This window comes from Setaria viridis, chromosome 6 (genome assembly GCF_005286985.2).
Source record: "Setaria viridis chromosome 6, Setaria_viridis_v4.0, whole genome shotgun sequence".
Lineage (NCBI taxonomy): Eukaryota > Viridiplantae > Streptophyta > Magnoliopsida > Poales > Poaceae > Setaria > Setaria viridis.
In genome coordinates this window covers 36,081,778-36,098,296 of record NC_048268.2, presented here as the reverse complement: position 1 = coordinate 36,098,296, position 16,519 = coordinate 36,081,778, and the positions used below count along the sequence as shown (strand labels likewise).

The following is a 16,519-nucleotide window of genomic DNA, read 5'->3' as shown; positions in this document are numbered from 1 at the left end:
ATAGCACAGCGTGGCCAGGACATACGAAGCACTTGACCAAATGTTTTCATTTTTTAATAGCTACATCATGACACAGCTGGAAAGACAGTCAATCCATACAGCCTTAAAATAATTTGCAATGGAATCGTTTACAGGAGATGTATGCAGACATGCTGCACTGATCAGTTCCGAACCTGTATTCTCTGCGCTTACACTCACTGCTCAGCTTTCACCACAACCCATGGTTCTATTACACAACTGCTCTTCTGGCTACTAGCATAGCCCAGCCCAACACGACGTGGCTTCTAGTGTCTTCTCCTCGCTTCCGCGGGTTTCTTCCACCCAGAGACCCACCGACCGCCCACACTCCAGCAACCCAGAATATTGATTTGCAGCGATGCCGCCGGTGGTCTCGAGATCCGACAGGATAGTTCGCCGGACGGCGATGATCGGCGCCGCCACCGCCGCCTTCTTGCTCCTCACCGCCGACTACGGCCCCAACTACCCCAACCCCGTACGTGCGTTTTTATTTATATTACTAGCAGTAGCATAGCAGTACAACTTCCATCCTGACCTGACATTTGTGTGTGTGCGTGTGCAAATAATGATATCTGTATGTATGCCTTATTCTTCGGGGAATCACTGCTGTCTTTATGTATGCCTTGTTGCTCTAATGCGAATTAGCAACCTGCTAGATTACCTTGTCAAGACAAACTCTTTGCTTTATTTCCACTGGATTGGATCACCATCGTGCAGTAATCAATACTAGTTCAGTAGTCTGCACGTTTGATTGATCTATTTGCACTGGATTGGATGCCAAATCTGGGCCGGGCTTATTTGTTGACCTGATGGATGATAATTGCACCAAACTTCAGTAACTACACTTCCTGAATGTCTCCCGCATAGAACGAGCTATAGCTGGTACTGCATGCATACTGCAGAGGAGGATGGCTTTCCGGGGTTCAGTGCTAGCTTCTTCAACCATTCTTTGCTTCACTGCTGCATTCTTCATGCTGTTTGGGTTGAGTCGCCCTCTTGTATAAAAATATAGACAATTGAAAAGATACCCTGTCCGAATCCAAATCGGTGCGAAACCTGAATCTGAGTATGTATGAATGAACGCTAACCATCTAATAATGACCAAGCAAGAATGAGGTCTGCACCTGTGTTTTGTAGCACTCCTTTAACTTGTTGGCTGTTTTTAATTAATCATCAACATAGTATATAGTTTCAGCTTTTTTACCTGAAAAAAAGGGACAACAGAATGCTTCAGTTTCTGTGAGTGCACGCTCTTGCCTTGCCAATTTTAGATGTTTGTACGCTAGCAGGCTCACAGCAGGTGATATATGCATCGATTTGCTAGCTTACTCGATTATCATGACCTTAATTGCAAATTATTTGCAGATAAGGAAGGCCATGGAGCTCTTCTCCAAACCGGACAGGAGTGTTCATCAAGCTCAACAAGCTGATACTAATTCGAAGCCGGATGGTAGTTAAATAAAGTACTAGTACTAGTGCACTTTCATGTGCCGACTAGCTAGGATCAGCTTCCCCTTGTTTTGTCATTGCACAACAACGTATCCAGATCCAGGTGCTATCGTGAACGTTTCAGTGATATCATGTGCCTCAGTGCCTGCTGCATGCATTATGTCCATGTGTTGCTCCTAGCTGCTGCCATGCAGTCCTCCGGATCTTGGTCGATGTATCGGCATGCAAATCCTCTCGATTCCAGCATACCATCGTACAAGAACAGGATCTCCATTTCGCCTTCAGGGTTGGGAAACGGCAGGTGGCAGATAGATTATACTAAGGGGGTGTTTGGAAGGAGGAGGCTAAATTTTAGTCCCCGTCATATTAAATGCTTGGACACTAATTAGGAGTATTAAACCTAGACTAATTACAAAACTAATTACACAACCCCTAGGCTAAATCGTGAGACGAATCTATTAAGTCTAATTAGTTCATGATTTGACAATGTGGTGCTACAGTAACCATTCACTAATGATGGATTAATTAAGCTTAATAGATTCGTCGCGAATCGCGATTTAGCCTAGGAGTTCTGCAATTAGTTTTGTAATTAGCTTATATTTAATCTTTCTAATTAGTATCCGAACATCCGATGTGACAGGGCTAAAGTTTAGCCCCTCCTCCCAAACACCCCCTAATACAATGTAACTTGAGGGTTGTTCCTGTAATGTGCACGAAATATCTCCAAAGCCCCCTGTACTCTCTTCTCCCTTCTCGCACGGCCCTCCTCGCTTCTCCCCTCCTCTCCCTCTCCTTCTCCCCGCGACGCCGCCGCCTCCCACCTCGCCGTGCCCAGGATGTGGGGCAGCACTGAGGGCGGGACGCCGGAGGTCACCCTAGAGACCTCCATGGGCGCCATCACCGTCGAGGTACCATCCCACCTCCCACCTCAGGGGCTCTCTTCTACTCCCCGATTGATGCTGATGCTGATGCTTCTTTGTTTGCTGGGTCTGGGTGTCCTACTCGATCCCCAGATGTACTACAAGCACGCGCCCAAGACCTGCCGGAACTTCGTCGAGCTCGCGCGCCGCGGATACTACAACGACGTCATCTTCCACCGCATCATCAAGGTCTCTCCTTTGCTTCCCCCTTCTTTCTCTTGCTCTGGAGATCCTCTTGCTCAAGTAGTCTGATCCGAACCCGATGCGGTTGCTTAATGACCGGATGCTGTTCTTGTGCCTGTTTAGGATTTCATCGTGCAAGGTGGGGATCCTACTGGAACCGGCAGGGGTGGCGAGTCCATCTATGGGTGAGCAATCTGGACACTGCCCCTACTTTATTTTCAGTCAACGATTACATTGTCTCTTTAGTCCAGTGAATGCTAGCAATACATGTATACCCAAATATTTGGTGGAGTACAATGAAGCATGGAGTTGTAAAGATTGGACACTCTTTTTCTACAATGTTTCAGTGGCTATGGTACATGATTTTCGCCTTCTAGCTGTATGTGTTATCCTAAAATTGACAATTACATTGTCACTTTGGTCGAACAAATGCTACCTTACAGCAGCAATGCATGTATAACCTGTATTTGGCAGAACATTACCATACATTATGTTGGGAAAGGTTAGCTACTCCATTGCATAACATTATAGTGGCGTTGTTACACTGATTTTTGGTTGCTAGCCTCGAGAAAAACTAATTTGCTAGGCAGCCTGTAAGATATTTCTTCTCTAGGGCTGTCTGTAAGATGAATTTGTCTGTGCCATTCTTGCTCTTTAGTTGTCAACTTGTGGTCCTGTCTAAGATTGGTGCGCTTGCTGCTGTTGCTTTCTTTCGTCGTAGAGCAAAGTTTGAGGATGAGATAAAGTCGGAGTTGAAGCACACCGGGGCTGGAATTCTGTCCATGGCGAACGCTGGTCCAAATACAAATGGAAGCCAGTTCTTCATAACTCTTGCGCCTTGTCAGTCACTTGATGGTAAGGCTAGGCACTTTGGATCTTTGGTGCTGCCATTTGCATCTATGCGTTTTGCTTATCTACTTTCTTTGAACTGTGTTGGCCATTTTCACTTGTGAGCTTTATAGCATAGCAATCTGGTATTTCAGTATTCAGCTTTATGAGGTTTTGCATCTTGGAATGTGATTTGTCAAAATGTGCTCACATCTGAATTAAGCGTGATAGATATATAGCACTCGTGTCGAACTTTTCTTAATCTCACTGCTTGCTTGCAGTTTCATACAGCTAACATGATGTTGTAATGTTCCAGGAAAGCATACAATTTTTGGGAGGGTATGCAGAGGCATGGAAATTGTTAAGCGCCTTGGAAGTGTGCAGACTGACAAAAATGACAGGTAACGCTTGCATCTGAATTCCCATCAAAAAGTATTTTATTGTGCTGCATTGCCGCATTGGCATTATATTGTGTAGTGCGCTTGAGGAGGTTATATACATGTGTTTATTTTGTGTCCATAGAATGGAAAGGGCACATCACACAGTTGCTTCATGACTAAAGAAGGAGAAATGATTTTGTTTTAGCTTATATAACCATTGATTAGGAGGTTACACAAGATTGTATTATCTGGTACTTGATGAATATACAGCATGTATATATAGTAGGCAAACCATATTCCCATTGATTCACTTGTCAGGAACTCCAATTTCTCCATTTCAATCTAGTAGTGAAACTACTGTCTCCACCTGTTTTGATCTCTGTTTATCCTCACTGAGCTTTCTTATCTTTGTTGGTTTCAGGCCCATCCATGAAGTGAAAATCCTTCGAGCCATCGTCAAAGATTGAGATTGAAGCTTGACGTGCGGAGTTTGGCTCTGTGAACTGTGCTTGTGCCAGTTTAGGTTTAATGATCCTGAAAGTGGTGCCATTCGGGGAAAAAGATTGAGAAACAGCCTGGTTATGGGTTGTACTACTGTTATATAAAATTCATCAAGTGGTGAATCTTATCTCTCGATCTGTCTGACTTGAAAACATACCTGATGAGTTAATCAGATCATCAAGTGGTGCATCCAACCAAACATATCCTCCTCTAGTAGAAAATAATATTGCGTTGAACATGCAGTTTCATTTGGACCTCAGAAGCAGTGCAGCCTTCTTCCACTTTTAGAAAGCCTGTTGTAGCCTTGTTTTCCTTTCTTTTCCCCGAAGCTTGACCTGGGATGGAAGAAGGCTCCAGCAGGTGAGAGAGCCGAGCTCTGACTTCCCAATGTATATGTTGTAGCCTTGCTATTTGTGTGTGCCATGTGCTGTTTGTCTCTTACCTTTGACTTTCATATTGCTTACCATGGCCATGCTTTGTGGGATCTTTTTGTCTATATAAATAACTCGTAATACGGTCATACCCCCTTCGCATTGTGACCTAATCAGAATTAGCTAGGGTTCCTATACGTTGCTGATCGAGTTGCTCGCACCTTGCCTAAATGGGATAGCAAAGCAATCTATAGGGTCAACACTTGTTTGAGATACCCTGCCGATTAGTGTCCAGGAGGTATTAGATCCTGAGATTCTTCTTCTTGATTTTATCATGAACAATTTTGAACTGATAAGATTTTTTTTTCCATTCAGAACAGTGCGCTGTCACTCTCGTGGAAAGAGTTTGTACTCAAAGCTCGTAAGATTGTAGAAATGAGAAGCCTTCTTAGCACCGGAAGAAGAATGCGGGTGCGTGCTTGCATTTCACTCTCCTCCGATTTTGGGAAAGAACGAGCTTTCACGCACTCTCCACCCTAAGACCAGGTTGACATTCAGTCGAGCCGAGCTAGCTAGTGCCATACCCGGGCCAATTCGAATATAGCCTATATTTGAGCAGGTACATTGCTAATTGAGCAAGGATGGAGCTAAATTATAAGTATTTGTCCTTCAACCATAGCACCTTCGAATTAATCATTTTACACGAAATAATGATGAAAGTGAAAGTAAGGTGTTATATGTATGCGGGCTCGTCCCTCGGAAAGGCTAGGCGATGCGGCTTTGCACGAGTCACTAAGTCAGTGTGCAGGCATATGGCGCATGATGCGTGTGGGTCTGGATGCGACACACAGCTTGCATATGGCGTCGGCACTAGACGTAAGGTCGTGCGCTAGGATGGAACATTTCTGGATATTTACCCAAGTGTGGGTGAGTTGGACCGACGGGGACATCGGGTCCTTTGAGGGGGGAGGTGTATGTCGTACCTAGCCCAATTTGGATATAGCCCATGAGCACATGCGCGCATATTTAGTACAATTTTACTAGTTGAGCAAGGGTGGAGACAACTTATAAGCATATGTCCTCGAGCTATAATACCTTCGGGTTAACCTTTTTACATGAAACGAGGATGAAATTATAAGTAGGGTATTATGTATACGCAGCTCATCCCTCGGAAGGATTGAGCGGTTACTTATACCATAGAAGATCGAGTAGTGTTTGAGTAGTTTCATTTACATCGCCATCAAATGTTTTTTTTTTCAGCATCCATACTTGCATCATCTCATTTATCCGTGTCTCCACCACCTGTATAACAACATGCTTGCATGTATCATTTTCAGGGAGTCATTTTAATTCTTTGATTCATTTGTAACTAAGATATTTCTTGGATCTTTACAAAGCAATTGATTTTTGGGCACTACAACTTTCTTTGAGATTTCTTTATACACGAAAGCCATTTCAAGATCTTTCCACGTATACCATCCTCACCAAACTTACGTGTTTAATGAACAATTGCTTACTTAGTTGCTTGTGATGTTGAAGTAGTCCAAATTTTTCTCCAAGATTGAGAGATCACCGTGGGGCTCAAATTCAGAAAATCCTCAAAGACAATACAGGTAGATACATAATAAATTAAGAACCAGTTCATACATAATAAATTAAGAACTAGTTCACTCCGACGAGGGCGCGTCAAAGCCGCGCATGTATTTCTAGTGAAAAATTAAATTTACCCCATCCTCAGAAACAACCAGAATTTATAATTATTTGCAGCATGTCACATTAACAATGTCCTGTTGAGCATGGATATTCTAGTTTGTTTCCTCATCAAGCGGAGTAAAAAAACCTCCCATCCTCGTCAGGCCATCTCTAAGTTAAAAAAACCTGCATGTATCATGGATCGATTGTTAAGAGAGGCACTGCTCCACATCGATCGATTGTTAAAAGGTAGACAACAGCGTAAGTATATCTGGGCCAATAGTATCTGGGCGCCGATGAAGTATGCAAGGAGTCCAACAATACGATCCAGAAGGTGATGCGGGAGGAGGGGGTCACTAGGAGTACGTACGGCAGCAGCGTGTTTGTGCAGCAGTATGTGTGTTTGTGCCTCTCGGCAGTAGTTAGTACAGCAATTTAGCCGACAACCAGCGACGTATTATATGTCTAATTGCATCAAAATTGATTTCGCTGGATGTATATCATTTTATATATACTTTTAGCACCTCTCTGAAAAAGTAGAAACATCAAAATTTATGAAATAGTAAGGATTAATGCTAAATAATAATGAGTTTAAAAATTCAATGCCCATACACGTAATAATACTGATCCGAGCAAAAACTTCGGTTGATAATATGGAGGTAAGCTCATCATGATATCATCAACTGTCGCATTGAGCATCTAACCTAGCTTGGTTTTTTGATGGATCAATCCGCAAACAGCTTCTTCCTTATAGGTATTTCTCCATTAGTCCTAAAAATTTAGTTTTCATTTGTGTTTAACCTCCTACCCCTATGGCATTTACATGCTCACTACATATAGCGTATAATATTATTATATGATAATAATATATATATGACCCTTACCCTATATGATAATAATATTATTATATGATAATAATATATATATGATCCTTACCCGTAGCAACGCACGGGCAAATTTGCTAGCGACTTTTAGATTGGAAACGTGTGAGGTGCTAGAACTTTATATTTTGCAAAATCTAATAGAACGAAAGCCGATCCTACAATCTACTAATGGCAGACGGGTAATTTTGAGGAAAATTTACCCTCCGCAGCTGGTGAAAATCTGACTAGACCTGCCGTGAAAATTGAACCGAGCAAAAGCTGCTTTTGTTGTAGAATCCGGTAGGAATCCCATTCCTTTAGTTGTTGTAGAATCCGGTAGGAATACCATGTATTTAGTTGGCTTTTAGTTTTTTTAATAGCAAAAGTAATTTTGGAAGCCAAACCGAAGGTAGGAATACCATGTATTTAGTTGGCTTTTAGTTTTTTTAATAGTAAAAGTAATTTTGGAAGCCAAACCGAAGGGACCGACGTTAGAGACCATAACAATCCTGGGCCAACACATGAAATTTTTATACTCGGATACTGTCGGACACCAGTACTCGGATATTTTTTTATTTTTTTAGATAAATAAAATAATCCAGCCACATTTCCGGTTCATTTCCTCTCAGCTTTGAGCTAGCAGCGGATGCTGCTCGGTCCCTGCGAGTCAACTAGTGGGCAAACAGCCTCACAAACCACAAGGTACAGGAGACTGATACACGCAAAAATAGATTAGTAAACAGCATGGTGATATGGTGACTGCCTATTGAAATTTCCTCGGTTAATCGACTCTAGAAGTTGTTTCACTGTCATATTTCTACTACATATACAACCAGTGCCTTTGTTCTTTTGTTTCTAAATTACCATACCATGAACCTACACCGGGGGCAAAGCTCTACAAATCAAACTCTATAAGCTTTTCCCCCGTTGAATTATCTAGCATTTGCTACAAGTCACAGGTCACCGCAGATTCGCAACCGCCTGGCACATGCGTGCTCTTATATCCATTACCAGTGTCGATAAATCGGAGACACCCGGCGTTGGCACCCCAGCAGCAAGCTCTTAGGCACAGATATCACCCACATCAATTGCGCATCTCAAGCTACAGTAGATCAGTATTGGCTCCCATCAATGGAGCACATTGTCTTGGTCATTGGCTGCAATGACCGTTTGCTTCGAATTTCGCAGAAGCAGGTGAATCAGGTGAGCTCACACCATTGGCCATTACTGGGGGCTGCTTATCTCCCTCTACGGTTGCATTTGCTTTCTGTGCTTTCAGATCTGCGAGCTTCTCGGCAGTCTTGTCCGAGTCTTGCTTATTGGCAGCAGGATGTTCCTGTAACAATTCTAAGCGCCTGAGAGATGGCACATCTCCATCACAATACCTGTGCCACATGTTCCTGTATGCAGCTTCCAGGCCGCGTGTGAATTTCTCCCCATCACAGACAGGTGACTTCATCATCAGCTCTCGGAGGCTCATTCTCAGTTCTTGCAAGGCATTTACATCTGATGCCAAATCCAATGCTAAGCTGACATACTCATCCTCTGTTTTGGCAACCAGTCTCCCCAACCCTGCAAGTGGGGAAAGAAGCAAAACGTCAATTCATAGTTCCATACATCCAATAAATCCTGTTTCACAGTGAAAAAAAATGTCCTGGTATGGTAGCTAGAAGATTTTACTACTAGTAGCTTCAGTTAACATTATCTATGTTCAGATAATACATGCCAGATATAACTAAAATGAATAGGGAACTATGGAAAAGTGAATCTTTGATGCAGGTCATACACAACCACGCAGGGAAAGGAAGAGCACAATTGATGAACAAGTAGCGTAGAGTTACTAACCAACTTTGCTGAGTAGGCTAACACCAACATTATGAGCATGAACTGCACCAGCCATTGTAACACATGGAACCCCCATGTACAAAGATTCACATGTAGTGGTAGTTCCAGCGTACGGAAATGTATCCAGACTGAACAAACAAATAACACAAAATTCAGGTGATGTTTAGAGCAACACCAATAATGCTGTTTATGAACTCAGTCTACAATTGATGACTCAACTGCTCACCTGATGTCCATTAAGGAATATGCTTGCATGTGATCATGGTTCAGATGGATGAGTGGCAACAAATCAACTCGCAATGACTCCAAACCCAATTCCTCTAGTGTTGATAAAAATTTCTGTCTTATACTGTCACAGCAGAATGGCTTGCACTTAACAACAAGCCTGGAGTTTGGGACTGCACATAATATTCGGGCCCAAACTTGCAATACCTTCGGTGTAATCTATAAAGGAAAAAATTAATTGAGTGATTCAGTAGAAAGGTAAAGCTTTCAGCACATAATATTCGGGCCCAAACTTGCAATACCTTTGCCAGATTGTTAAAACTCCCAAAAGTGACAAAACCATTTGAAATTGCTGGCGTTGGACAAACAGGCCCAGCTTCCGGGGAGGGAGTGTAACAAAGAAAACTTTCAGGAAGGTGCACCAACTCTTCAACATGCCTGTAGACAATTGCTGCCATGAGCTTCTAAATATCTCAGAATAGAAAATTGCATGCCAGAAACTGTAGCTGCAAGATAATCATCTCTTACTTTTGTTTTGTTCCAGGTGGATCAGCCAATGAGTCTGTAATTCGGTAATCAATTGTTGGCAAACCTGTTGTATTAGGGTAGCCAATCCAGGTAACCTGTGAGGACATACAGATCATGGTTAAAACAAATCATGCTCATCACATAAAGAACGAATGTTGCTCCTGTGAGAACAGTTCTGAAAATAAGGGAGGAAACAGAGATATGCATCATGGAGCAACAAAGTACCTGAATAGGAGCAGGTCGGCATGCCATTGTTCCTAACTTATTATTTGCTGTATGACCAGTAAGCTCCACAAGTATGTCCACTTTATCCTCCCTCACCAAGCTAGCAACCCTCTTTTCATCAATACCGTATATATCTCTCCACAATCCACCCTTTTTCAACACCTTATCCTTGAATCTAAGTGTCTTGGCATCTGCCTAAATAATCATGAATGAAAGTAAAAAACGAGCGAAATGAGTGCATGAAACCAAGGAGCTTGCATGCTCCAAACGGACTAAGCAATGCAGCCTTAGGTACTAGGTGAACCATAATAAACGAAACAAAATTTTCAGCAACTCAAATAACACCAGGTGTTACTTGTGTTGCTGAAGATAGTAAGTAGAATTACAGAATAAAGATCATGCAAGTAGGAGAATAACACTAAGGTGCCACTAACATGTGGCACTATACTCAACCCATTAGCCTCGCATTGGATGTTATTTCCTAATTTACTTAAATATAGAATTATTGAGCTAAATTTTCATGCACGAAAATAAGTCCCTGACAGTCACTAGATATCTTCTGCTTTGATAAAAAGGGTCATTTCCCATGCTTAATTAGACATATATTTCGGTCCCTACTACAGAAATCAATCTAATAAACTCACTCGAAGTGTGAGAACAATAGCCAAGAGGAAAAGTAACAGTTGTCTATACCTTCACAACACCAGAGTAGACAACCACCTTGCAATTTGTGTAGTCATGATGTGTAAGCGGAGCTTCAATGAAGTAGGACACAGAGTGAGTAAAGTAATCAGGAGACACGTAGCCAATGATCAATGGGCGATCAGCAACTTTGGAGTTATCCCAACTAGTATGTTGTGGATACAATTTCATAAAGCGTTTCCCCCACTCCCTGTATAAGAAATAAAAGATAGTGAGCAATCCTGCTGATTTATAGGTCATGGCAATAAAAGGCCCTCCTAATGTGTGTGTGTGTGTGTGTGTCAAGTGTATTGTAAACAGTGAATAATAAGACCTGTGAGCTTCATAAAGCTTGTCATCTGATCCCTCATCAATATAGTTCATTGCAAGCAAACGGTTCTGTAAAATGATATCATGTAAGTTTATATCACATAAGGGCAAATGTAGGCTAGGTCAGCCATTGGAAAAAAAAATACAACCCATAGATTTCACTAAAATTATAAAAAAACAAGCCAGATAATTCCTAGCAAAAGCAAAGCTTAAGTAATGAAAATTCATTCCAGAATGATAAAGAGGCGATATATGATTATTTGGATGTGCACCATCTACCTATGGTTATTGACCAAACTGAGCAAGTTCATTTAAGAATTACTAGTGCTGCCTTCTGAATTAAGTTATTTAATTATAACATAGAGCAGACACAAAACAAATTTTAATGAACATTATCAAGGCCAAAGAGGGGTACCTGACCAGCATTTCGTGAATCAGGATCGATCTGAAGGCATCTCTCATATGCCTGTATGGCTAAAGTAATACTTCCAGCATCTCTGTAAAGAACACCTAGGATGACAACAATGGTTATATGTCAGTTAATAACTCTGATAAATAATTTTAGAGAGTTGTCTTGTAATTTGGAGTTGAAAAACAAAAACAATATTACATAAAAGGTGGGCAGAAAGGCATATATATCTGTCACACCCGCATCTTACAAGGTGATTCTTGGCTGGAAATTATCAAACATGACACAATTTAAGCGTTTCGCATGGCATTGGTTGGTTATCCATTACCTAGATTATTATACGCTTCGGCGTATGTGGGATTTGCAATTATGGCCTTCTCAATCATACTTGCAGCAGCATCCATCTTACCCTGTTTGAATAAAACCATATTTCAGTAGGCTAAAAGTGTAAATTAACTAGAAAAACGAAATACAAACTTGATAGCAGAGGAACAGACCTGAACAGTATAGACAACTCCAAGGTTATTTAGTGACTGGGAGAAATTTGGCTTAATTGACAGTGCCATCTGAAAACATTAAAAAAAAAGAACTCATATTAGTCCAACCAAAAAAGACTGAAACAGAGTAAATTAGTTTCACTTACTTGATAACATTCAACAGCTTTGTCAAGGTTATCCCTATCCTTGTATATAACTCCCAAATTGTTGCACGCTTCCGCACAGCGAGGATTAAAGTGCAGAGCAAGCTCGTAAAAGACAATAGCCTTCACATGACTCAGGAAAATTTATTGTTAGCAAAATGTGAATGTTAATGTTAGAACAGAACTAATGAGATTATCTTGTGACTTACCATCTCAAAATTCAACATTTCACCATATGCAACGCCAAGATTATACATGGCATCAGCATAGTGCCAATTATAGAACAGAGCTTTCTTGTAATACGCCACACCTTGATTGATGTCACCTTCAATTTTTACCTGAGGATTTACAATGTCTTAATAAGTGAAAACACAAGCGATGGGAAACAATCAATCACCAATAAATGCATATTATCATACATAAGAACTGCTATACGTGAAATTAATGCTGCATAGGTGATAGGTGATGTTCCCATTAAGGGCAGTCGAAACTATTTCGACATTGACAACATTTTTGTGTGTAGGCAGAAAATCAAAGGTGTGTCGATAAGCAATTGCCAAGAGTTACATTTGCTTTAAGAAGGGAAACAGATTATGTTTTACACAAGGCTTGAGTAGTAGAGTTACAGTTCAAGTCTGTCAGGTATGAAATATTACCACTACAAACTTGAGAATTGCATCCAAAAAAAGAGAAAAAAATGGACCAGGATGAACAGAGCACACACAAGAAAATAAATATTCTGAGCTGGTTGAAATAGTAATAGAAAAGCTCTACACCGCACCTTTGTTCCCAAGTCAGTTAGTGCTATTGCCATATTATTCTTAGCAATCTCAAAGTTGGGGGAAATAGTCAAGCACCTGGAATACAGTAAGATCATGAGAGGAGCATTTCAACATGTTATTGTTTCAATTACTTAGGAACACCAGAATACTTGACAGGTTGATGACACAAAACCTCAATTTACCTCTCATAACAGGCAATTGCTGCTTCAAGCTCCCCCCTATTCTTATAGATAACTCCCATGTTGCAGTAGGCCTCGGCATACAATGGTCTCTCCAATGCTGCTTTCTCATAACAAGTAAGAGCCATATCAAATTGCATCATCTCTGAATAAACCACTCCAAGGTTGTAATAAGCAGGCTGCACCAGTTAGATGAAGGCATCGTCACGATATAAGAGTTGTTCATAGAAAGACAACTATAGCAATGCAGATACAAGCTGGTGTGATGATGGTACCGCATAGTGGTTGTCTACTTCCAGAGCTTCACAATATTTTTGAATTCCCTCCTCTGTATTACCAGCAAGCTTCAAGCTAGTTCCAAGATCAGTCAACACAATAGCAAGAAATTCCGAGGCAGGTTTGTAGGAAGGATCTGCTGTCCGGGCCTTTTGATATGCCTGTTCAGTTTTTTTTATTTTCCAATGAGACATTTAGCAAGGTAATACAAGAGGCAAATGAATACAGTGACAGCAGGAAATTCATAAACATACTAATGTTAAATCATTTAATTAGGCAAACATGGGAGACAAGAACAGAGTCAAGGTACAAACAAGATAAAATGGCATTACTAGATTTGCAGGGGTGTAAAACTGTAAGTTTATAATTGTCTATTTTCCTTTAAAGTCACATAGGCTCCATATGATGTTCCATCTAAGACGTCTTGTGTTCATAACAATAACATATTACAAACAAGGTGTATCTTTTTTCTGCCACATATTGCAGTTCACAAGAACCAGAAAGCCAACAGATAGAAAAGGAAATGTGCATAATGAGACTTGCAAATACCTCTGCAGCTTCAACCAAGTGACCCTCATCTTTGTAGATAATCCCACAATGCGTGAGAGCACACGCGTTTTCTGGCTCAATTTTCACAGCCTCTGTGAAGCACTCAATGGCCTGTCTTGGTAGGCTCTGCGCCTGAAGGCAAATCCCTTTCCCAATAAGGGCCTCCACATTGGTGCCCTCCTTCTCAAGCACAACGTTGTACAGCTGGATCGCATCAGCGAACTTATTGCGCGACCGGAGGATGTTCGCATACCGCAATGCCTCCTTCCCTTCCAGCTGCTGCTTTGCTGGAGAAGCACCCCCGTTGCAGTCAGGGGCAACACCGTTGCTCTCCTTCCCTTGAACAGAGTCCATCCCCGGCTGCCCCATGAAAGAGAGAGAGTCTTTATTGTCCTTATTATCTGTGAGAAATTGCAATAATCAATCAGTTCCTAGGTTTGCCAAGAAATCGAACAGGGAGCCACTAGTAGGGGGGAAACGGGACAAAAATTGGAGCAGGGACTGACCTGGCGTGGGGCCTGGGGGTTCAAACTGAACCCCCAATACTCTTGGAAAAGGAACTGCACCAATAAGTCTTATTGTGTGAAGCAATGTCGATCTTGCGCGCCTAAGACGACGAAAAAGAAACCTAACTGGACAATCGAGGGATGGACTGGATTAGCAGGGAAGCAGGACCACGTAGGTCACCAAGACTATATATGAACAAAGAACGAGAAAGAAAGATTTGGTCTTGGTTGAGAAAACATAATCGTTGAACATAGAAATCCATCAAGAAAGGTCGGAATTACTTACCAACGGTCCCCCAAAGTAGGAACCAATCTTCGCCCGGCCGGAAAGATTCTAACGGAACTCCACTAGAGCGAGAGCAGAGCAGCGCCCTGCCGAAGGCCTTGAACTGCCTCGCGGCAGCGGCGGCAGGCGGCGCGCCGCCCGGCGCTCGGCTGCGCTGCGCAGGGAGCCAAGACAAGCTCTGGACTCTCAGAGACGCCCCGCGCGCCCGGAGGCGGGAGTGGCAGGACGCTCTTGGCCGCCCTCTCGTAGCGCCAGCATCGAGGGGAGCGGTGATCGCCGCCGCGGCGAGGATTTCGGCGGCGGCGGCGAGGGTTTCGGGAATGGAGGTGGGGGGTAAGGCGGGGGGAAGCGACGGCGTAGTACTGCTGACCCTTTTGTGTTTAGGCCCCTCCCTTTTCCGTAAAATTGCTGGCGCTTTGCCTTTACGCTTTGGCTCGTGCGCTCGCTTTGATTGATTTGGGGAGCCTTTTTGTACTGCCCGCCCGCCGCACAGTCGCAGCTGCCACCTCCCTCTGCATCGTGCAGCTTTCTTTTCCAGCCATCTTTTTCACTGCCACCCCTTCGGGTTTTGCGTTATTTCTTTTTCTTTTATCGACCATACGCGGTAAACCAGAGAACTTTCTTTTGACTGGAAAAGCAAGAGAATTTTGCCACTATATATGCCAAGAATTCGGTCTAGTATCTTTTTTTCCTTCTGTGTTTCTACATTTTCTATATGTGACTAAGTGAAAATATAGTGGATTTTTACCGAGTTTTACGCAATATATCATTTGGTTTGGTGTTGTGGTCTAGAGTTGCTTTGAATTGAAGAACTACGTCAGTAGAGTTAACGTGGCGGTTGCTGGTACACTAGCATTTATACTTGCTTACCTCAAATGTTGTTGACTTCCTCAGTTATCACGTCAACACAGCCACTTTACTCTACTACCTAATATAGTCTTTGAATTGGATGATACCACTAGAGATGTAACCCAACCACTAGTGTTACAACAACATCTACAATTTGCTTTACTACTGCCACATTTGAATTGGATGATGCCACTAGATATAAACGCAAGCACTAGTGATGTCCATAATGGGCTCTGATATTTTCTCCCTTGTCGCAATGTCACCTCCATATACTCACTTTCACTCTTTACTCCAAAAGAACATCCACTTAACATGGTCGTATGAGGAAAACTCTAATCCGATTACATTACTCCAAGATAGATCACTACATCATTGCAAATCGATCGGAAAACTCCTGAGAGCAACTCCAAGAGACTGCTAATCTTACCCCCAATATTTGTTTTAGGGAAAAAAGAAGAAAAAACGAACTCCAACAGTCCACCCAAACCTTCCCCAATTTTTTAGCAACACTAAAAAACAGCCTACCACCGCGTATATTTTAGCGTTGGTATTCCTTCCCCAATCCTGATTCCCGCATGCTCACGTGTCCCTTCCGATGGGTCCAATACGATGACGTGGCTTGTTTTAAAATATTGGGAGCTATTTATTAGTGATCTGCTGTGAATTGATATGTTTTTGGGGGAAATTTTTTTTGGAAGAACCCTCAATACATAGTTTTGGGAAAGAATTTTTTGAAGTACTCTTGGAGTTGCTCTGATGCAGTTATAATCCAAGGTAATAGGTTATTGCAATCAGTCGCCCAAGAGGAATCAAGCTGTTAACCCAAGATGCATCGCCGCCATAGGGAAAGTCTCCTTTGATCAAGTTACGTCAACTGATCAGGTTGTCTGACCATTGCATTGGCGTTATTTGGTTGAATACATTCAGAACGAACCTTGCTTGCTGCACGACTACCAAATATGCACAGGCTGCTGCAAAGAAGCAGCATCACAAGTCGTAGATGA

At 42.2% G+C, this 16,519-nt stretch overlaps 2 protein-coding genes and 1 long non-coding RNA gene across 4 annotated transcripts; 2 read left to right on the top strand and 1 right to left on the bottom strand.

Annotated features, from left to right (window-relative positions):
* The first annotated feature begins 283 nt into the window (after positions 1–283).
* On the top strand, positions 284–1,594 carry LOC117861469 (uncharacterized). The gene is made up of 2 exons (XR_004641786.2): positions 284–493; positions 1,384–1,594. It is a non-coding gene; the product is annotated as an uncharacterized lncRNA (long non-coding RNA).
* A 615-nt stretch (positions 1,595–2,209) lies between these two features.
* Positions 2,210–4,527, top strand: LOC117859596 (peptidyl-prolyl cis-trans isomerase CYP18-2). The gene is made up of 6 exons (XM_034742735.2): positions 2,210–2,375; positions 2,481–2,576; positions 2,694–2,755; positions 3,292–3,425; positions 3,715–3,799; positions 4,200–4,527. Exons 1-6 carry the CDS (start codon positions 2,304–2,306, stop codon positions 4,243–4,245), a joined length of 495 nt encoding a protein of 164 aa, XP_034598626.1. The 5' UTR covers positions 2,210–2,303; the 3' UTR covers positions 4,246–4,527.
* Positions 4,528–7,933: 3,406 nt separating this feature from the next.
* On the bottom strand, positions 7,934–15,054 carry LOC117860827 (probable UDP-N-acetylglucosamine--peptide N-acetylglucosaminyltransferase SPINDLY). Of its 2 annotated transcripts, none has more exons than XM_034744209.2 (19): positions 14,667–15,054; positions 14,381–14,506; positions 13,875–14,234; positions 13,325–13,486; positions 13,053–13,228; positions 12,870–12,945; positions 12,298–12,426; positions 12,092–12,211; positions 11,946–12,014; positions 11,777–11,858; positions 11,455–11,549; positions 11,044–11,108; positions 10,722–10,920; positions 10,029–10,223; positions 9,804–9,898; positions 9,578–9,713; positions 9,277–9,494; positions 9,051–9,178; positions 7,934–8,777 (listed from the first exon to the last, which is right to left on the bottom strand). In XM_034744209.2, exons 3-19 carry the CDS (start codon positions 14,226–14,228, stop codon positions 8,356–8,358), a joined length of 2,721 nt encoding a protein of 906 aa, XP_034600100.1. In that variant the 5' UTR covers positions 14,229–14,234; positions 14,381–14,506; positions 14,667–15,054; the 3' UTR covers positions 7,934–8,355. The 2 variants fall into 2 exon arrangements, with proteins under 2 accessions (XP_034600100.1, XP_034600099.1); XM_034744208.2 differs by having other exon boundaries at positions 13,875–14,275; positions 14,667–15,053.
* Positions 15,055–16,519: the final 1,465 nt, after the last annotated feature.